The 23,520-nt window shown below is 42.2% G+C and overlaps 1 protein-coding gene across 5 annotated transcripts in view; it reads left to right on the plus strand.

Moving 5' to 3' along the window:
* Window positions 1-6,858, plus strand: part of ADCY8 (adenylate cyclase 8) — a 134,593-nt gene extending 127,735 nt beyond the window's left edge. For all 5 annotated transcript variants that reach the window (XM_080379580.1, XM_080379581.1, XM_080379583.1 and 2 more), the window contains 2 exons: window positions 1,215-1,329; window positions 2,822-6,858. In XM_080379580.1, the coding sequence (XP_080235706.1) occupies window positions 1,215-1,329; window positions 2,822-3,309 (603 nt within the window). In that variant the 3' untranslated portion in view covers window positions 3,310-6,858. The remainder of the gene's footprint in view (window positions 1-1,214; window positions 1,330-2,821) is intronic.
* The last annotated feature ends 16,662 nt before the right edge of the window (window positions 6,859-23,520 follow it).

The raw sequence follows: 23,520 nt of genomic DNA on the forward strand, positions 1-23,520 counted from the left end.
ATCATTCTGGGCTTGGCTGTCCAACCAGCTTTGAACCCAGTGTATAGTGAACCCATCCAAGCCATGAGCAGCCCGTTTCTCCAGGAGAATGCTGGGGGGAATGGTGTCAAAGGCTTTACTAAGGTCCAGGAAGAACATATCTACAGCCTTTCCCTCATCCACTAGGCAGGTCACCTTGTCAGAGAAGATCAAGTTAGACAAGCAGGACCTGCCTTTCGCAAACCCATGCTTACCGGGTCTGATCCCCTGCACATGCCGCATGACAGTGTTCAGGCTGACCTGCTCCATAAACCTTCCCCAGCACAAAGGTCAGGCTGACAGACCTGTAGTTCCTCGGATCCTCCTTCCTGACCTTCTTGCAAATGGTGTTACGCTGGTTAACCTTCAGTCTTCTGAGACCTCCCCAGTTAGCCAGGACTGTTGATAAATGATGGAGATCAGCTTGGCAAGCTCCTCTGCCAGCTCCCTCTACCCTCAGGGTAATCCCTCCTGGCCCCATAAACCTGTGCCTGTCTAAGCAGAGCAGCAGGTCACTAACAGCTTTCTTCTGGACTATGGGGACTTCATTCTGCTCCTCTTCCCAGTCTTCCAGCCCAGGGGGCTGAGTACCCCAAGGGCAACTGGCCTTACTATTAAAGACTGGGGAAAATTCTGCTTTAAGCAGAGGCAATTAGTGAGCTACAGAACAGCTTTTTCTCACCCACTTAGCCGGTCCCTGGTTACCTGGCTTGCCCTGTTGTTCCTGTCATTATTCCATCCCTGAAAGCACTGGAATTAGAGCTTTTTCTGGGTAACAGTTTCGGTAAAGGAGGATTACATCTTTCACTTCTTTCATTCTACTTCTCACTTACATGGTTGTCTCTGGTTCTCACTAGTTTTTGCCCCTTGCACCTGAGCTATCTCAATCCTCTCTACTTTCTCCGCCTTAGATATATTTCACAGGCCTTATTAATTCTCATGATTGCCTGTCAGATTATTGACAGGAAATTACTTTCTTTGGTACTTCATGCTAATCTTCTCTGTATCCAGGTATACGAGTGTTGTAATATAAAAGGGAAGCATTACCATTCATAATACCTTACCTTTTTTGGATCTAGTATGTGGAGACTGTTCTGATAAATTCCAAACTCAGATACAAGGCACTTGGCAAGGATAGGTGGGAGATGGGCAACTGCAAAACCTTTCTAACATATTGTTGATAATTTACTCCTCAGCAATGTGAAGACAAATGGGGGCATTTGTGCGCTCTGGCCGACTTCTCCATAGCTTTGAATGAAAGCATACAGGAGATCAACAAGCATTCATTTAACAACTTTGAACTCCGTATTGGTAAGCATAGTTTGAGCATGAGAATTGAAATGTAATTTTGTCTGCAAGGATATGACTCTATAAGTGCACGCCAGGACCATTGCAAGGATATGTACGATTTAAGAAACTCCAAATACTTTATCTTCTGTTTTCAAATTCACTTCATCCTAGGCAAAGTTAGAAATAAGAAATACTCCATTTGCAGAATATCAGCCCTGATATGGGGACTGCAGGAGGTCTACATTTTAGTGAATTGTGAATGGGTAACATAATTAAGCTACTGTCTAGCAAGCCTGTCCAAGAGTCCATAGGTATAACACACAAAGTGAACTGGACACCCCAGACCTAACCCCAGGCTTGATACTGGCTTGCACTCTCTCCAGTTAATCTTCTTGTCTTAAGATTCATCTTCAGTAAATGGTAGTAGTGTCTTACACTAAAGCCTGTGTGTAGTACTTCGGTTTTGCACAAAAATTGAATTCCAGTCCTGACCTGATCAGTGAATTGCTGTGATGGGGAACCTGTTACCCAGATGGGATATCCTGAACAGCTAGTGGCGTGGGACCTGAAAAGTTGGCCTTGAATATATGGCATGTAACAGGAGTAAATCTGATGGCTTCTCATGTTGACTGGATCACTGACCAAAATCAAAAACCACCTGGAAGAAATACGTTCTTTACAGACAACTCTGCCATAAAAAAAAGTGGAAGAATATTATCAGTCACAACATGGAGGGTCACAGCACCTCTCCCTGTGATCTGCACCTCCTAACAGTTTTGAACAGCAAACTCCCAGTTCCCAAGATTTCTCAGAGAACATATATGCATTCTTATTAATTGTGAATCACTTGCAAAAATTTCATAGAGCATAAATGCAACAGTATTTGGAAATAATCTCTATCACCAATTAAAAAAATACATTCTTTAAAAAAAAAATATCTAAAAACCTAAGATCCTTTTTCCAGAGATGTACCTTTTTCTGTCACTAAACGTATTCTTCAATTGCTGCAGCACAAAAAAATAGTCTCTTCTATATTATTGCTTTTCTTGAATTTATGCAAAATCTTACAAGATACAGTTGTTCAATAACTTCATAAAGTACTTCAATATTTTCATGTCATGGAACATAAAGATATAATTTCTTGACTGTATAGTCCTAACAAGGTTACTTTCAGCAAATGTAGACCCGGAAAGATCCTTCTAGAGGGATTTTTCCTACTACATAAGAATCACTTTGCAGGAACTTTGGCAATAGTGTGCAGAATACAGATGATAGGCAAGTACTGTTGTTCCGATGAGACAGACATCCTGTAAAATAACTCTGTGGATATCACTTTCCATGTTTTCTAGCTTTTCTGGCTTTTTTTCCTTACTTTCCTTTTGTATACATCTCTTCCTTAAGGTTAGAGATAAATGTATCTGAACCAGGCTTTATGTGATTTTTAAGTGCAAATAAGAATTTTTAGGCATTCTTGTCTAACTGGCTCTCAATTTATTATTATTTTTTTTAATAGGGATTAGCCATGGCTCTGTGGTGGCGGGAGTTATCGGTGCTAAGAAACCCCAATACGATATCTGGGGCAAAACAGTTAATTTAGCAAGTCGAATGGACAGCACAGGTGTTAGTGACAGAATACAAGTGCCTGAAGAAACGTATCTGATCCTGAAGGACCGGGGATTTGCCTTCGACTACCGAGGAGAGATTTATGTCAAAGGTATCAGTGAACAGGAAGGAAAAATCAAAACATATTTTCTTCTAGGAAGAGTTCAACCAAATCCTTTAATCTTACAACCAAGAAAACTGACTGGACAGTATTCATTAGCAGCTGTTGTATTAGGACTTGTACAATCTCTTAACAGGCAAAAACAGAAGCAAATCCTTAATGAGAACAATAACTCTGGAATCATTAAAGGACATTACAACCGGAGGACTTTGCTAACTCCCGGTGGATCTGAGGCAACAGCCCAGGCAGAGGGGGCTGACAAAACTGAATTGCCATAATCAGCATTTTGTTTGTGTTCTTTTTTTTTGTATTTCTTTTATATATAAAAATAAATATACAAATAAAAAGGGTTTAATTTTTTTTAGAAGAAGCGTGATTATTTTCTGGTGTGATGTTTTGATAGGATTCAGTTTTCTACATTTTAACAAAATGATGCCAGCGTCTCTCCTCCCAGCTGTGACTAACCTCTGAATGTCCAGCCGTAGTAGCTGTAGGTCACCACTCTGCTGTGTCAGCTACCCACAGAAAGGGGCAACAATAAATCTCTGAATGGAGGGGTTTAGAAAATAAATTGTAGGGAGGGGATGATGGGGAAAGGAGGGAATACTGTCCACACTTTTTGAGTGAAAGCAAAGGCATAAGGAGATTGAGTAGGTCCTTCTTACCTCTAGTTGCCTTCAAGTAGAGTTATATGTATCTAACCTAGTTGCCTGGTCTCTGTAACAGCCAGGGAAAAGCTAGTCAATGCAGCCAAAAGATTTTAAGCTGTGCTATGCACTCAGGTGTGAGGATCTGGGAGATAGAGGAGATGGATCTTGCCCTAAACCCACTGATTCCATTGAGTCCACTGGCTGTGGGCTTTTAAAATAGCCCAAGGTGTCCTTCTCACAAGTGAATGACTGCACTGTAGGCAGATAAATTGCATGTCCGTATCCATCTGACCTCTTGCACCCAAGCCAGGAGGTCAAGGCTCTCCTGTAGGCACTATGTCATAACTGTCAGTCCCATTTGGAGGGCTCAAATGCACTACGGTACCTCGACTGGCACAAGACACTTACAAATGGATGACAATTACACCTTGAATGATGTGTCTGCAGCCTACAGTTGAGTCTATTGTCCAGTCAAGGAACTAATCAAATTCTCTGAAGTCACTTTCCAGAGCTTAGCTCTTCAGCCTGTCACCAGTCTGAGTTCTCACCAAAACAAGGGTTGTCTGAGGATGTAAAAAGAGTATGTGCTGAAGTACAGTAGGAGATACAGCTCATTGCTAAACTCCTGCTCATTTGCCTCAAGAGGAGAGTCCAAGACTGGAGATACCCTGAATTATTTGTGTCCCAGCACAGAGACAGTCCTGCTGGGATGCTGCAATGGCACACCTAGGTGCTACAAGCCCTGCAACAAAAGGAGGATGACTTTGGGGGGGATGGCTAATCAATTTGGCCTTGGAAACAGTAAATATTTAGCATAGGTTCCTGTATGCATTGGTGCCATGATTTATATTGAGCTGTGAAGTGCACAAATGAACCTCTCATCAAGCCTGTATCCTCAAAGGAGCTGGGTTTGTCTCAGTAAATATTATCTTTAAAGTAAATCACAAATGGAAACAGCAGAACCTGTAATCACACAGCAATCTTCAGATGAGACCCACATACAGCTAACACAGTGCAACATACGGATTCTTTATAAATACAGGTCTTGCTTTTTGCAGGCTGTTACCCAGGCCTTAAAGAAAACTCGGAGCATCACCGCTGGATCAGGCACATTTTTAAAAGATGGCCAATATGGCTAGGAAACCTTGATTCCTATATTTTATAAGACACTAATGTTTATTAACAAAAGAGGCCCCAAAACATTAAAGTGCTTAATTGTAGTAAGATAAATATAATGCTTTTCATTGATGAAACAGGTTTGTGAGGCAAAATTTAATCAGCTGAGTGCCATCTTCAGAAATAGAAAATAATAAAAAGGACAAAATAAATTCCACAGAAAACTGTATCACTGAACAATGGATCTGAGCACAGAAAGCAAAGATCAGTCAGAAATGTTACACCTGGTGATGCTGCTGCCAATAACTGAGCACTCATTCCAAACCGATTACTCCTTTGAATCCCCACAAATAACATTTTTTATGCCACATAGGGAAAGCTGAGCTCCTCAGCTCACCCAGGCCAGTGCTGATACTGTAGGAGATGAAGACAAGGAAGGGCTAGCAACTGAAGCAGTTAAATTAATTTCACATTGCAGTGGTATTTGAGTGAACTAAAGAAGGCAAGTTTGGGCTGGTTAAACAGCTCATTAACAGCTGTCCTCTCCTTCAGCTTATGTCTGTGTTGGATGGATTCACTTCTCCTCGTTCTCTAAACATTTAGTTCTTGCTAATATCCCAGCTGAACTGGTTCTCTAACTCTCACCACTGCTGCCAACCTCTCTAATGACAATTAGCAGTGAGTGGAAGCTAGATAACAGGGTTGGAGACTGGAGCTGTGAGGGCAACTTCACTGCTCCTTAGCATGGGCCTAAATCTCCTGCTTCCTATCATAGATACTGATGGCTTTCTTCGTTATCCCTCTCAAAATTGCCATTATCATAACTATGTTCCCAAGCAAAATTATCTGCTAAAGAAGCCTGCGTCTGTGTTGACCAGATAAAGAGTTTGCTAAATCAGCTCATTGCCATGAATAATCCTTTAGTGAGGAATTTCACCTGTGACTGCTGCAGGTAAATCCCTGCTTGGATCTATTTGTCTACACTAGATGGTTATTTGTCACCCCAGCAATTACTCTGTTTGTTCCTTTTCCAAGTGTGATGACCTTAAAGGTTCAGTAATGTTATTTCTCATTGTAGCATCTGTTTCCAGTGGAGCAACTGCTATTATTTATGCTCTCGGTCTTCTGGTCTTACTCCATGACTTTATGGCACCGTTAGAATATTCAGCTTTCCCTCACAACTCCATCTTCAGAGTTTCTTGTTCATTCAGGATAGAATCGCTCATACAAGAAGAACCTATGAAGCCAAAACACCTGGTTAATATCCTTTGAAACATGCATGCCTGGGTTAATAAAGGGAAATTGCCTTGATATGGTAACTCTTTGACCAAACCAGCCAGCCAATACTGAGAGCTTTCCTAGATTTTGCCCAGTAAGAGGAGAAAGCCTTGGCAGAAACTGACTATACTCTTTGATATCAACTTGTTTCTTTCTACAGATGTGCACTACAGAAACAAACAGCAGCAGCTGCTTACTCAGAAATTTGTACCTCAATCCCTCCAACAAGTCCCATGCCATAAGCTCTGCTGACTTCAATGGTTTCTAAACAAACAGACTGAAATCCACAGCTTGCTTCTCTGAAAAGCAACATGCAACCAACTACATCAAGGGCAGTTTATGTCAGCTTTGAAGTACTCATTCTTAGTCAATATTCCATCTGCTTTAATGATTATCTGGACAATAGTTCTGTACCAGAATCATAGAATGGTCAGGGTTGGAAGGGCCCTCTGGAGATCGTCTAGTCCAACTCTACTGCTAAAGCACGTTCACTTAGAGCATGTTGCACAGAATCACGTCCAGGCAGGTTTTGAGAGGACACCCTACAGCCTCTCTGGGCAGCCTGTGCCAGTGCTCTGTCACCCTCAAGATAAAGAAATTCTTCCTCATATTCAGAAGGAACTTACTGTGTTGCAGTTTGTGCCTGTTGCCCCTTGTCCTGTCACTGGGCACCACTGAAAAGAGCCTGGCCCCATCCTCCTGACACTCGCCCTTAAGATACTTGTACACATTGATAAGTTCCCCTCTCAGTCTTCTCTTCTCCAGGCTACACAGGCCCAGCTCTCTCAGCCTTTCCTCATCAGGGAGATGCCCCAGCCCCCTCATCATCTTCACAGCCCTCCACTGGACCCTCCCCAGTAGTTCCCTGTCCCTCTTGAACTGGGGAGCCCAGAACTGGACACAGCACTCCAGGTGTGGCCCCCCCCATGGCAGAGCAGAGGGGGAGGGTCACCTCCCTCGACCTGCTGACCACGCTCCTCCTAATGCACCCCAGGGTGCCATTGGCCTTCTTGGCCCCAGGGGCTCACTGCTGGCCCACGGGCAACTTGCTGTCCACCAGGGCTCCCAGGTCCTTGCCTGCAGAGCTGCCTTCTAGCAGGTCAGCCCCAGCCTGTACATGGGGTTGTTCCTCCCCAGGGGCAGGACCCTGCATTTGCCTTTGATGAACTTCATGAAGTTCTTTGCCCAGCTCTCCAGCCTGCTCAGGTCTCACTGAATGGCAGTGCAGCCTGCTGGTGTGTCAGCCACTCCTCCCAGTTTTGTAGCATCAGCAAATTTGCTGAGGGTACACTCACATCTTTTCATCCAGGTCATGGATGAATAAGTTGAACAGGACTGGATGCAGCATAAACCCCTGGGGAACACCGCTAGCTGCAGGCCTCCAGCCAGGCTCTGTGCTGCTGATTGCAACCCTCTGAGCTCTGGCATTCAGCCAGTTCTCAATCCACCTCACTATCCACTCATCTAACCCACACTTCCTGAGCTTATATATGAGGACATCATGGGAGATAGTGTCAAAAGCGTTGCTGAGGTCAAGGTAGACAATATCCACAGCTCTGCCATCATATACCCAGCCAGTCATTCCATCACAGAAGGCTACCCAGTTGGTCAGGCTTGATTTCCCCTTGGTGAATCTGTTGACTGTTTCTGATGACCTTCTTTTACTCCACATGCTTTGAGATGACCTCCAGGATGAGCTGTTCCATCACCTCTCCAGGGATGGAGGTGTGGCTGACTGGCTGGTAGTTTCCTGGGTCCTTCTTGCCCTTTTGAAGACTGGAGTGACACTGGCTTTCCTCCAGTCCTCAGGCACCTCTCCTGTTCTCCATGAACTTTCAAAGATGATGGAGAGTTGCTTAGCAATAACATCTACCAGATCCCTCAACACTTGCATTTAGGGGTTCATGCCATTAGGGCCCATGGACCTGTGGGTGTCAAGTTTGCTTAAGTGATCTCTAACATAATCCTCTTTGACCAAGGGAAAGTCCTCCTTTCTCCAGACTTCCTCTTTTGCCTCCAGGGTCTGGGATTTCTGAGGCCTGGCCTTGGCAGTGAAGACTGAAGCAAAGAAGGCATTCAGTAACTCTGCCTTCTCTGTGTCCTTTGTCACCAGGGCACCCACCTCATTCAGCAGCGGGCCACATTTTCCCTAGTCATCTTTTTCCTGCTGGTGTACTTGAAGAAGCCCTTGTTGTTGTTGTCCTTGACCTCCCTCACCAGATTTGATTTCAAACAGATCTTAGCCTTCCTGCATGTTCTGACAACATCCCTATATTCTTCCCAAGTGGCCTGTCCCTTTTTCCACATCCCATAAACTTCCTTCTGTTTGAGGTTAGCCAGGAGCTCCTTGCAGATCATCCATGCAGGCCTTCTGCCCCCTTTGCTTGATTTCTTACTCATGGGAATGTACCTATCCTGAGCTTGGAGGAAGTGATGCTTGAATATTAGCCAGCTCTCTTAGACTTCCCTACCTTTTAGAGCCTTAACCGAATGTATTCCTCCCATTAGGTCCTTGAAGAGGCCAAAATTAGTTTTTTGAAGTCCAGGGTTACAATCCTATTTGTTGCCCTGCTTCCTCCATGCAGGATCCTGAAGTCCACTATCTCATGGTCACTGCAGCCAGGGTTGTCCTCAGCCTTCACATCCCCAATCAGTCCTTCTTTGTTTGTGAATACAAGGTCTAAGAGCACACCTCACCTTGTTGGCTCCTCCATCACATGCATCAAAATATTATTATCAACGCTCTGCAGGAACCTCCTGGACTAAGTGAGCCTAGCTGTGTTGTCTTTCCAGCAGATACCAGGGAGGTTGAAGTCCTCCATGAGAACCAGGGCCTGTGATCGTGAGGCTACCTCCAGTTGCCTGTAGAAGGCCTCTTCCTGATCAGGTGACCTGTAGCAGACACACACAACAGTGTCCCTCCTGTTTGCCTGCTTCTTGATCTTCACCCATAAGTTCTCCACCTGTTCTGCATCCACCACTAGGCAATGCTCAATACATTCCAGTTGCTCCTTCACATAAAGAGCAACTCCACCACCTCTCCTTGCCGGCTTGTCTTTCCTAAAAAGTACATAGCCATCCATGCCAGCATTCCAGTCATGCAAGCTATCCCACCGTGTTTGTAATTGCAATGAGATCATGGCCCTGTGACTGCACACTAATACCTAATGCTTCCTCTTTGTTCCCCATGCTGCCTGTGTTGGTTTACAAGCATTTCAGAGAGGTTATCAAGCACGCGGGATTCCCAGGAGGGGTGCAAGTGGATCCACCATAGCCACACTCACCCTTGAGGTGGCTGGTCTTCTGATGCTCATCTTGGGAGGTAGCTGAGGAACATATACCACTGCTCTGGTTGGGCTGGCTTATTCCCCAGTTGGATGTGATGGCATGAGCATTGCCACATTGGATCGCTTCCCCCAAGTCCTATTTCAAGCCCACCTCACCAAGTTGGCCATTACAAATCACTACTTTGTAGTACTCCAAGTGCATATTTGCAACCATCACTCTTATATGCTAGCAAAGACAGTGTCTGTGGCAAGAGTGCTTGTCTGCAGGACACTGAAAAGGTTTTAGTGTTGATTAGTTTATGCCATTCACCAGTTTTAGTAATGTCTATCCAGAAAACCACAGTTAGGTACTGATACCTGTCAAAGTATCTACTCTTAGCTCACATTAAGACTCAAGATGTAAGTTTAACTCTAGTTAGAACAGCGTGATAGGTGTGATAAGATTCAGAAGCGTGTGCTGAGAAAAAAAGCAATTCAAAAAATAGCCCTGGCACACAGAGGAAAAATATCATTCACTGTCCTCAGCTTTAATTCATTCCTGATTACTTCACAGTCTTCTACCCATTTTGAAAAGCACAGGGAAAAAAAAATATCTCATCTAATCTTTTTCTCATTAGCAGAACTTCAGCTGCCTTTCCTAAGTGCAATGGGAGTCAAGGAGTTTATATAAATACACAGCACAGCAAAGGTGGCTAAGAGCCAAATGTCCTGTCCCTGCACACTGTCTGGCTGCAAATCAGGGAGCAAAGAGCCCGGTTCCAGAGCTGACTTGACGAACATGCACTGAAACGATCAGAGGAGCAGGAAATAACCACATTAACCATTGTCAGTGGTACACAGTAAACATTATAATTGCACAGTCAACTTATTAACCTCCCCATCAATCCTTTTCTGTTGCTCAATGGCAATGGCACGATTAAGCGTTTGTGGTTTCCCCAGCTCTCTGCTTTGCTTGAGGAGGCAAAAAATATGACAGCGAAGCAGTCAGCAGATGGAGGGAAGGGGTAAAAATTCAATATGCATATCTCCAGGCATTTGAAACTTACTGCAGTTTAGTCAGTATTTAAGGAATGCTCTCATTAGCTTTCCCGGTAGAACTAAATATTTCCTTGGCTTACATAACTTCAGTAGATAAGGCCCCAATTTTTCCAAAAAATGAATAAACTTTTTTCTGTCCATTTTCCACCAAGCTCTTTTTTAGGTGATGGCTGTCAGAGTTACAGAGCCATGCAGAGACTGATTCCTTCAGTTCTTTCATGTGAAAATGACAGCAATGTACAGGGCTGGTTAGGCAGCATCTCCTGTAAAATGTTACTTGTGCTACTTCTTCTGAACCAGATCTCGCTCAGCCCAAGGTGGTTTTTTTTCTGCATGATAAATATGTTAATATTGATATGCTGAACATTTCTGCCTCATAGTGAATGTACTTTTTGAGGATCTTGAAATCAGTGATTCCTTCAGCTTTTCAATATTAAAAAAATGACCACTGTTGCTACATGGAGAAAAAGAAGAAATCTCAGCTGGTCTGCTGAATAGCTAAGGTTCTTAAACAAATGACATATGTGTGAAATGACTTTTGATTGCAAAACCCACTCCCAGCAGCAGTAACATGGGATACACCAAGGGATATTTTCATTGTAGAAGGAAATTAAGTATCATTTTAATTAACTCATCAGTTACTTAATAAAAATACAACAGCCTCTTCCTACTCATCTTTCCTCACAGAGACTGTTGTGACAGGCTGTCAGTTTTCTAACTTTCTATAAATCACCAAGTAATTTTGCTTCAGATGAGTGATCACCTCCTCTGGATGTGCCCAGATCGATGCTGTGAAGCTCCTTCCAGGAGCCAGCAGTCACATCCCCGTCTCTGGGGTCAGCGCACTTTGCACGAGTAAGACAAAAAGCAGCAGTGGCACCAGCTATTTCCCTGTGTCCCTGTTCATGACAAAGGCAAGACCAGGGGCTGGGGCAGGTTGGGAGCTGTAGTCTAACACTTTTCCCACCGGAATGAGAGTGGGAAGAAGATCCCAGCAGGACCTATCCCACAAAATGAGTCAAGATGCTGCCTTTACAGCTCATACTTTAACAGCCTAGTTACTGGCAAGTAGTTGGAATGGCCACTCAGCGGGCTGGCTGTCCCAGACCTGATCACAGGGTGATGAGGGCACACACAGGGAATATCTCCTCCATGCCACAGATGGCATGGCAGTATGTAGTCACCTGCTGCCCCATTAAATTCCCCCTTTCCTGGCAATTAACTTGGTAGGACCAATTACCTCTCAGAAACCATTGTATGGATGTTAGGAGGCAAGTTTTCATAGAACCATCTTCAACAAATCCTTTTCTGTTGTTTGTTTTGATGTGGTTTGGGTTTGTTTTTTATTATTGCTTCCTGAAGAACAAGAATCTATGTTTTCATAGTTTCCATTTTATTTATCCATTCAGAATTTATTCAGAAACAAAAACCACACCCATGTCCAACACTTAAAAATTAACTTAAGCAACAACATGCCTTCCTCTTACCCTCTCAGGTAAAGTTGATCATGTGTCCATTGCAGCTTAAGGATCTCCACCCTACTTCCCTCCCAGAGATATTTCACCCTCAGCTTTATGAACTGAAGTGTTCATATACAGCAGGTTTGAAAGGAGACCTCAGCCATCAATTCACCCTGTTCTTCTGCTCCCATCAGTTTCAGAACCAGAGGACTAGGGCAGGATGACCTTCATGGGCCTGAGAATGATGTAAAAAAAGACAAATCCTCCATGAAACAAGTTCCAAGCTATTTTGAGCTTTACAGATAAAAGCCAAGATTCTATTTTCAGCTTTAAATCCATAGTGAACCCAGAGAACATCAGTATCACCCATTGCCCCTAGAACACAGTTTCACAGGTTTTCTGTTCACATTTGTGGCAGCCTCACATTTAATCTGTATTCCCATGCAAAGCATATTGACATTAGCCAGTCTTGTCTGGGCATAGCAAGCCATGCCTTTGTATTCTCTCTTGTCACCTGAAACACATACAAAAAAGAAATATTTGATGGCAACAGCTGCAATATGAACTTCCACTTTCAGACACTTCGCCATAACCTAATTCATATTCTTTAATTGACTCCAAAAAGCATCGTTGCAGCTTCAATATATTACCCCTTATTTTCTTAAACCAATGTTGGAATTGTCTTGTGGGTGTCAGAAAATATTGCATCTGAGCATCAACACAGTCAGGAAGTTGTTGCTTTTGCTCCATATTCCAATGGTTAAGAAATCACCAGTAAAACAAACAAATGAACAAAAAAAAACCCCAACACCCCACACACCCCCCCCCCAAAAAAAAAAAAAAAAAAAAAAGAAAACACCAAAACCAACCCCAAAATTAACAGTAACAAAACCTCCAACAAAAACAAGACCTTTAATCTGTCTTTGGAGCTGAGAATGGTGTCCAACTTTTGGAACTTTTGGTTCCTCTTTTGAGGTGAAAGCCACTACAGCTAGACAATAGCCAACACCAACTTTGCTCAAGGTCATAACTTCAGATTTGGGCACCTGTCTTTTGAGTAAGTCCATTTAGCTGTCAGGCTCTTTCATCCCTGGTTCACAATTCTGTAATAGTCTTGGTTACTCCATGGCCAGCAGGACTGTGGAAGCAATTGTCCCTCTGTACTTTGCACTGGTGAGGCCACACTTCAGATACTGTGTTCAGTGTTGGGTGCCTCATTACAACAAATACACTGAGGTGCTGGAGATTGTCTAGAGAAGGGCAACAAAGCTGGTGAAGGGTCTAGAGAACAAGTCCTATGAGGAGCGGCTGAGGGAACTGGAGTTATTCAGCCTGGAGAAAAGGGAGACCTTATTGCTCTCTAAAACTATCTGAAAGGTTGTAGTGAGTTGCATGTAGGTCTCTTTTCCCAAATAACAAGCAATAAGACAAGAGGAAATGCCCTCAAGTTGCACCAGGGGAAGTTTAGATTGGATATTAGGAAAATTTATTCACCAAAAGGGTTGTCAAGCCCTGAAACAGGCTACCCAGGGAAGTGGTTGAGCTACCATCCCTGAAGGTATTTAAAAGACCTATAGATGTGACGATTAGGGATGTGGTTTAGTGGTAGACTTGGCAGTGCTAGGCTAATGGTTAGGCTCAATGATCTTAAAGGTCTTTTCCAACCTAAATGATTCTATGATCTTGTGATCCCTAAGATTGTCAGAGATGACAAAAATATGTTCATAAAAATTCTGCTGGAGGTCAAGAGGCAGAACCGAGTCAAGCAGTGTGGCTTATGAAAACGAAGGCTTTGCTGGAGTTAATTAATTTAATTCTAAAAGACAAATACTTTCATGTGCCAAAAATAGTAGTTTCTTGAATCCTCTTTAAGCTAGCGAAGAAAAGCAGAATAAAAAATATTGTCATGGGAAGTTTAACAACAAGGTCAAATTGGAAATAAAACACATACTTTTGACAACAAACACGATTAACCACTGGAACAAACACCTATGAAAGGCAACACATCTATTATTTCCTGAAAAGTTCAAAAACAAGATTATAGAGACCTTTGTGGAAATTACGCTTTATTCAAATACAAGTGCCTGAGTCTAGTGATAGGAGAACAATGAAGCTTTCTATAGTCTGACATCCTGACAAGCCGACTGGATATTTCAAGAACTATTGGGTTTTTCTAAATCCATGAATTTGCTATTATCCCACTGAGTTAATCAACAAAAACAGAAGGCGGCAAAATCTTCAGTCCTGGGAATGTTTCACAGCTCTTGCTAGTACTGACTGAAGATGAGGAAGGCAAACCTTCCCCATTTCACGCATTGATTCAGAGCCAGGAAAAAAAAAAAAAAAAACAACAAAAAACCAACATAATTTGTTATATCATTCCCTTTGCAGAAGGCATCAGAGGTGTTGCAAAGCAGTGGCTCAGCTCGCTGGCAGACACTCTACCAAGCTATTTAGCTTCCCTATCACTTATATAACTGTTCCATTGATTTTAACAAAAAACTCTGTAGTCAAGCATCAGGAAAGAAATTGCATTCCCCCAGCTGCATTCCACTGTTCCCACCCCACCACCTCTCACTGTGCCATTTCTTCTTACTTACCCTGATGCTCAGAGCAATAATTCCTCCTTGCATTTTTTCTAAGTAAGGGCTGTTAAGGGCTGTAAGAGCCACTGGGGAAGTGTATTTGTTTCTTAACAGGAGTGTCTTCACAGAGGATTTAGTGAGATCTCAGGAAAGTTTTGTCAGAGTTGAGTTGTGTGACCTTGGCTACAATGAGGGTGTTTGTACTTTCCTTTATAACTAAAAATGGGGCTTTGTTAATGTTAAATGGATTAAGTGTTTGCTACAGGAGTAGGTTTTTATCATGTTATCTCCCTGTCATTTTTATATAAGCATATGATATTATGTACATAAGATACCCAGCCTGACAAGGCTTCTGGAGGCTTTTGTTCCACAGCCAGAAGAGCCTCTGCTAAACAAAAAACACAGAATACATTAAAAGAAGAATGGAAATAAAAGCTTCCTCTGAAGTTGTGTGGAAGAAAGAGAGGCATGTTAAATGCTCAGAAAGTATCTTCCAAATAATCCAGTTACATATTTGCAGCCTGTAATTTATGATGCATTTCTCAAACTTCTCACAAAGGCTGACAAGAAGATTTTTTCCCCTTCCCTCCCCAAAATGCACCATTACCTAATCCTGTGACCAAGATGAGAGATCCTAATATTTCACTTGGATTAGCAGCTCCTACAAAATGACAGGAGTGAGAGATTTGTACTGGAAAGTAACAATGGCAAGGCAGAATAAAAGCCTCTGCTGCTTTGAATTATTAATAGTGTATCACTGCAGTGCCATACCAGTCACACTGGTCTTTTCTGGTGCCTCAGGAGAAGGGAGCATAGTTTCCAATGTACTTCAAGCCTTCTAAAATTGCTTAGAGTCCACTCAGCTATTTTGTACCAGGGATAGTTTCAGGACAAAGCAGACTTCTTAAAGACATATCATCCTGCTTAGGGGCATGAAATGGGAATTTCACATGGGTTACTTTGGGAAGAAACTTTCAACAGCATCTAAACGGAGGGAGAACAGTTTAGTGCTCCTAACCTCTCGGTTAAAAAATATTAAAATTTGTAATTATATAAGCATAGAATTCTGTCTGAATTGCCATGCACCATGATTCCTTTCTGCTGGTTGCCTTTATGCAGCTTATCCCTCAGGTTCTGATATTAGTTTTTTCCTAGCGCATCTAACAGTCTTGAATTGTATTTCTGAGGCAGAGAAGCAGCTTCTTCAGACAACCAGAAAGTACTTTGCTGGACACCTATTATATGTGTCATGGAATTATTGTGACTGACAGGAAACACCAGCAAGCACAGCTCAGGGGGTTGTTGGTGCCATATTTGCTGTGTCCAAATAAATGTTCTGAAATATGATGACCTTGCTTTCTAACCAGTTTGATGTTTAAGCTGAAGAAGACTAGCGTAAGGTGTCTCCATAGTGCCCTTCTACAGTTGCTCCTGAACTTTGTAAAAAAGTTCTTTCTGCAGAAACATCTTTATTTACAACTTTTCCTGTCTCATCTGTCTTTGTAAGGCAAAAAGATTCAAGGTATGACAGCTTGCGGGGGAACCATGAATCTGTCTTATTAGAAATATTTACCTAGAAAACATAAGATTGCATTTCTACAGCAGAAGCTCACTTTTCACTGTTTGAAAGAAGAAAGCATTTAAAACCTGAAACAAGTGTAAACATCACAGCAACATGTCTTTGCACCTGCAGGTAGGACGAAACTATAGACCCAAGCAATGAAAAGGATGAAGCGCACACAGCCAAGTCATGAATTTAGACTCCCATGGCAGGGAGCAGCCTTGCTCAGGATAAATCCAGCCTGCTTATTGCAGTATTTAAAGGCCACTCTAGGGACTAGTCTTGGCACTCTTTACGTTGAATCTTGTACTCTTGCTGGATACAAGCCCTCAGGAGCATGATGTTCATTACTGTGGTTGCCAAAGCACATTAGGGACTGTTAAAGTTGAAAAGCTTTTTTTTTTTTTTTTCCCCAGAGCAATCACATCATAACAGTTACCTTTCTGACCTTTGCTACAGCTCTTGGCTGTATCACATCAAGTTTGGTGCTGAAACACTAATATGCATATTCTTATGAAACTATTTTAGCAGATGAAACTTCCCACACTTGACATTACCTGAACCCTTGTTAGAGTTCGGTGCAAATTCTTCCATTGCTTTTGGTAAGACAGTTGGTCTTGTGATCGGAATGACAGAAGCTATAAAAAGCCACAGGTACAGAAATAGAAAGGATGCAAAATTGCATGCGGAACATGCAAATGGGCCAGACACAGGCTCAGACCTGGATATCTGAAACAAGCTGCCATGAAACCAAGGTGCTTCTAAGTCTCACCTCAGTTTTAAGTCAATAAAGAACAAACCACTTAAGATGTTGGGGAAAGGGGGGGGAGAAGAAAAAAGAGACCATGCAGGTTCCTTTTGGAGGCAGGGAGCTTGAGAGAAAAAAAAAAAAAAATCTGAAAATTTCAAAAAGGTTCTCTTAAAAATGGCTCTGGAAAACAATCACATCTGCTGACTATTGCAGTCTAATTCATCTGAAAATCTGTCATGCTGCTTGCAGAGGAAAACCACTAGCATTAGAAACCCTTCCAGTATTTTCTGAGAGATCCATTTACTGTGTAATCATTGTTTAGGTAGCTATGAACAATTTCCCCTCTTTCTTGCTTTCCTGTGACACCCTTAAATAGCACTCTTACCACCGCAGAATGCTAATGTGCAGCAAGGTTAGCTGCTTTTCTGTCCTCTATAGTGCATCATTTTTTAAAAGGAGCTGTTAACTCACGTGGGCCCCTAACAAATAATCATCAAATGTTCTTCTCATGCTCAACACCCTCTGCCTGGAACAAGGAAGGCAGATATGTCCAAAAATATAATGCTACTGTATTTATAGCTGAGCAAAAAGTTTGGAGTGCAAATTAAAGTGCATGCAAATCATCCGAGTTTGCTCGAAGATCACATCAGTTTCCCAGAGGGTCACGTAACGTTTCTGAAATTTTCAGGTCAGCTGTAGGGCCTGAACTAACCTAAAGAAGTTTGGTGTATCAACTAGGAAATGTATGGTTTTGATGTGAAATCATCATGCTTTTAATGAGAAAGGAATGGAAATGAGAAGGAGGGGGACAGGGAGAACAGATGGACTTTTCTAACCTGATTTCTCCCTGGCAATTGCCAGCATCTCCTGTGTTTCCATTCAGCCTGGGACTGGAATTGTTTTAGTATCTTTGTCCTATACAGTAGCCAGATGTGCCATGAAGGCTTAAATGAAAGTAACTGAGCAATAACACCGAGGACATCACTATTCTCCCTGCTGGACATCAGTAAGCCCTGAACTTCACAGCAATGCAGCTATCCAGTGTATATATCTCTGCATGTGTAACACAAGGTGCTGCAACAGTCAACACAGACATGCTCCAGCTGCACGAATTGTTGCTCCCCACAAAGGTACCAATTGCCTTTGACTGGGTGCCTGCTGATAGTCCCTGGCAACTGCAAAGTAAAGCCTGTTTGTTTAATCCAACCTTCATGACATATTGTGACCCATGACATTCTGGGACCTGTGTGGTCTCTAGTTAGGAAACATAGGATTAGACCCAGCCCAAGTCTGTGAATGACATCGGTCACTGGGAAGGCATTTCAATCACTTGGGAGAAATAAAACTTGCTTAGTAGTTTCATCTTGTGTAATACATAAACCAGCACTTCTGAACATCAAAGCAGAAGGTTAATATTAAAAACTCTCTCTACTGGAGTTATTGTACTAGAAAATCCTGAAACTCTACCCTTTGCATATTATATTCTCTAGAACATTATCTTACACAAACAAAATGCAATGTCTGAGCTGTCTGGCTAATTCATTCCACTTTTTTTTTTTTTTTTTTTTTTTTTTTTTTTTTTTTTTTTATATCACACCAGGCTATTGTTGATTTGTAATACAGTCTCTAGCCAAGACTGGAATCCCACTTTGCTCCACTCCCAGTGCTGTAGAAGGAGTTAGTTATCTCTTCAGTGCCCCTGGAAGTGTTACCAGACACAGGTCAAGGTGCAGGCACACTGCGGATGAGAGGTAATATTCAGCAGTGTTCTTACACTACTACAGTCTCATGGCAGCTGCCACTGCTAAAGGAAGGGAGGCTTCCTTGCTACTCCTCATCTCCATCTCTGTACAGATGTACACAGATCTGGCATTGTGGAACTACATAAGACTCCTTGAGTGGGTCTCAGCTTGTATTAATCACTTCACTAGCTACTTCTGAAAGTGTGTCTACAGTGACAGCCTTGAAGAATATGCTACCAAAGTAAACGAACAGGATGAATAAGCAAATGAAAAGCCATAAGCACCAGAGGGATTTGTTTGAGCCTTCCTAGCTTGTTCATATCAGAGTCAAAATTGCATTTCAGGTCCTTGATTTTAACCCAGACCTGACGAACGAGGTCGTGTCACTTCAGATAGCACACAAGGTTTTTGCAGGCTGCTTTGTTGAACTGACCACATGTATCTGTCAAACTTTTCTTTCTCCCCATGAAAAAACCCTTATAGAAGAGTTCCTGCCTGAGGAGTTTAATCCTTTTAGAGCCTCAAAAGTGACTCACATGGATTTTTGTCTGTTTTCTGTCACTGTTAGAGGATTTGATTGATTCTTTCATTATTCTTCCAGCTCAGAATAATGGAGAGTGGCATTTTGCTTGCAGAGATGCACACTGGCTTAAAAAACACTCCCAGTTCATCCATCTGCTAGAGCTCTGGAAAGCTGAGCAGTACTTAGATGTTCAGTCTAACACGGAAAAGATTTTGTTTTCCCTTGCTTGAAAGTGTTACACTGAATGCCTGGTTGTATCCCATGTATGTTTCTTTTTTTTTTTTTTTTTTTTTTTTTAGTCTTAACCAGGGCTTGACCAGGGCCTTTTCTGCCTTGGATCAGATTTGGGGTTGATTCTTGCAACCCTGAAGGGACAAGACCATGCACCCCATCCCAGTAAGACATAGCAGAGGCATGACAAGAAGATCACATAAAGACGTGGTGCTCTGCTGCAGGCTGTTCTGTACAGTTGCAAGCAGGTCCCCAACAGGACCCAGTTTGCTGCTCACAGAGGTGCAGTGAACGTTGGACCACGCTGGTCTATAAGCAGCAGCAGGCAGGGGACAGTGGTTATCACCTCTAGTTTAAGTCTTCAGAGGAAGGTTTCACTAGGAAATTAAAAATAGGCCAGTTTGCAGCAAAAAAGGGGGGACAGAGACACACAGAAGTGACAACCATCTTTAGGGAAACCTTCCAGGCAGCCGAAGTTGCGCCAGTTAAGACATCAGCTCTGTATGGCTGCATGTACCACAGATGGCAGTGGGGACACATTCCACTTCTCCATCTGAGCAGCAGGTTGAAGCATGTCGGTGCTTCCCCTGGGGCAGATGCTCAGGTTTCTTTTCTGGCAATCAGACGTATGGTGCAGGGATGCCCAGGTCTTGCACCCAGACCCAATAGCTCTTGGGCGTCATTTAAAGCGATAGTTTTTCTACGTCCTTGGCCTCAGCTAAATTGTAATGTTTTTTAGTTATACTGGCTTGCTGCGTTTCATGTCTCATTCTACCACATACATTGGAAGCAACCAGCATGGAATGGGATCCTGCTTTGAATAAACAAACCTCTCCCTGTGTGGTCCCTCTTACTTGTGGTCAGGTGTCACCCAGAGCACACTTTCTGTTTGGTACAATATGGCAGTGGTGGTAGCAGAAAACATCACCATCCTGAGGGTACAGAATCACTGAGATTTGGGTCCATATCCAAGCTCTAATACAGCCCTTGGGAAGATGCCTTTGCTTTCCTGTGCTCATTGAGTTTTGTTTTGGTTTGATTTGTTTCTCTGCCATCCATTTGTCATTTATTTAGAAGCTGAAACATTGAAAACAGGGAGAAGTCTCCTGTATGTTTTAAAGGTAACTAACATGCCAGTGCTCTGGTTGCCTGCAGGACTGCAGAACGCATGAATGAAAAAGCAGGATGCTGCACAGAACCGCTTCTTTGACTAAATCTCTATTTGCATTCAGCTCAGACGCTGTGACACACACTCCCCCAGCAACTCAAGCCAGCTATAGCACCCCGGCTCCTGCTTGAATGGCTCTAGGTAAGGCTGCCAAACAACAAAAACCCCTAAATCAGGATCCTTTTATTACCTAGGTGGGATCTTGGGATAAAACAGCTAAAAGTGAGATGATTTTGTTGTGACCAGATTGTTCTTCAAGTGTAACCCCCCCTATTTGTGTCAGCGCTTCCTTAGGCAAAGAGTGGTTTAGAAAGGGAGGGAGGGATTTGGTGGAAAGCACTTAAATTGTGCAAGAATAGAACAATTAACACTAGAGATGAGGATGCTGAAGCCCAGGAGACCTTGCTTAGCCGCTGTGCTGTTATCACATGACTGGGGAGCATATTTGGAGGTAATAGCAAGTAACTTCATTAAGCTCTCAATAGATTAGGAAGCTTGGAGAGCATTTGAAAAAAAATCTCTTTCTCTCACCAGGTGGCTTTCTACAAGCTCTCCCAGTTCCCACACAATGGTATTTTCAGTATCTTATTAAACACAGTAGGAAACTTAAACACTGAAAATGTCCTTGAATGTTTTTGCCTTGTGTTTTGGAAACTATTTTCCTTTGCTGCCCTCTTGTGGGATAACAGTCAAAACGTCCATTCGGAGCAAAAATAAAAGGCTTCATTCACCGAAATAATATCCTGACCTAAATTCACCTAGACTGGAGTTAGATCTCTGTGAAAGAAGCTTATTTTATTTCATACAGTTTCTTCACGAGAGGAGGTTTTCTTTGAGTACCAGTGTCTGTATGGAAAAACAGCTTAAATGTAAAATAACCATATTGTAAAATAGAGATAGGGATAGGGTTAGGGTTAGGGTTACGTCTTAGAGTTAAGTCTTAGGGTTAAGTCTTAGGGTAAGGGTTAGGGTTCGGTTAGGGTTAGGGTTAGGGTCTTAGGGTTAAATCTTAGGGTTAAGTCTTAGGGTTAGGTCTTAGGGTTAGTCTAAGGGTTAAGTCTTGGGGTTAAGTCTTAGGGTGAAGTCTTAGGGTTAAGTCTTGGGTTAGGTCTTAGCGTTAGGTCTTAGGGTTAGTCTTAGGGTTAAGTCTTGGGTTAAGTCTTAGGGTTAGGTCTTAGGGTTAAGTTTTAAGGTTAAGTCTTAGGGTTAAGTCTTAAGGTTATATCTTAGGGTTAAGTCTTAAGGTTAAGTGTTAGGGTTAAGTCTTAGGATTAGGTCTTAAGGTTAAGTCTTAGTGGTAAGTCTTAGGGTTAAGTCTTAAGGTTATGTCTTCGGGTTATATCTTAGGGTTAAATCTTAGTGTTAGGTCTCTAGGGTTAGGTGTTAGGGTTAAGTCTTAGGGTTAGGTCTTAAGGTTAAGTCTTAGGGTTAAGTCTTAGAATTAAGTCTTAGGGTTAAGTCTTAGGGTTAAGTCTTAGGATTAAATCTTAGGGTTAGGTCTTAGGGTTAAGTTTTAGGGTTAGGTCTTAGGGTTAAGTCTTAGGGTTAAGTCTTAGGATTAGGTCTTAGGGTTAATTCTTAGTTTTAAGTCTTAGGGTTAAGTGTTAGTGTTATGTCTATGTGTTAAGTCTTAGGGTTAAGTCTTAAGGGTAAAGTCTTAGTTTTTTCAGGAGAGGTTAAACCAGCATGAACATTTTTTTCCTTGAATGAGCTGGGGGGGATATTCATATAGGCATGTACACAGTATATACTTATACAAACTGTAAACACAGTTATTATGTGAATGTATACATATCTATGCAAGTATGGAGAAAGTACAATATACATAGGAGTTTACTTAATGCAGCTTAAGCAGAATTCTCATTCTTACTGCCATAATTTCTAGGACAGAAAAATAAAATGTTCCTGGTTTAGCTGTGAAGCCCATCCTGTTCTTGAGAGACTAGTCCTATACCAGATTTTGAGGACAGAATCAGACAAGATTAACAGCCAAATTTTGCATTCCATTAAATATGAAAGTGCTGACGTGAAAAGCTAATATACAATGAAGATATTAAATGCTCACAAGTTCCCAGTGAGGTTGAAGAAAGAGTGATCTCACAAACCTTCATTACTTTTGAGAGCTACACGGTTTCCTGGAAATTCAGGTCGTAAGACAAATTTGCATCCCATCAGTTCTGAGGATCTCAGTGACACTTGACTTGTGCGTGCATCTCACATTACAGATGACTTTCACCTCTGCAAGTACATTGTTGTCCAAGATTTTCCAAGAAAAAAATTATTCTTTGGGGTAATGCAGATTTAACCCTAAAAAAGAGCTGAAGACAGATCATTCTTGGCTTTATCTGTTGATGGAACTGCTTGAGCTGATGAATGATGAAGATTCTGCAAGTCCTTGTTTATTATGAGGGAAATCCTTTCTTATTTGCACAGATATGATTATGATAATAAAAAGTACATTGTATGATTCTGCATGCAAAACAGGGAAAGAACAGAAAATCCTCAAATAAAACAGAATAGTCATAAGCTAGATCCTATAAGGACTGCTCAAGTTAGTAGGAATGTCACAGGCAATTTAAGAATGTCTTCTCTCAGTGATATCAGGAACATACACTACAGCTGCATGGTGGTAAATCATAAAAATTGACCTAAATGTTTTTATAGCCATAGTAGGTTCCCTTTCACAATACTAGTTTATTAACATCTTTAATTTCTGAATAATGGTGCCACGTGATCTTTATTTATGAGTAACCAAATCTTATTATCCAATACAGGGTGGCCCAGAGCAGATAATGCAATCATCTCTGAATGAGCTGCAGCCAAGACTGCCTCCAGCATGCTCCACTGTCAAGGAAAATATCCACAGACTACATGACATAAACCTGTGAGGCCTGAAGGTCTTTATGGCATCCCAGTAAAGCAGTGCTGTAAAAGCCTGTGGGACTGCAGGGCTCTGTAGGTACAGCTTGGCAACAAGACATGGTATCTCATTAAGGCACTGAAAACAACATCAGCTCAGACACTTTTAATATGTTGCCTTGGAATTATTTCTGCCTTTTTTTCCTCTCCAGTTAAAATTTGTCTCTTGGGGAAGACAAA

The sequence above is a fragment of the Falco punctatus genome, assembly GCF_963210335.1.
Source record: "Falco punctatus genome assembly, chromosome: 3".
NCBI classification, from domain to species: Eukaryota; Metazoa; Chordata; class Aves; order Falconiformes; family Falconidae; genus Falco; species Falco punctatus.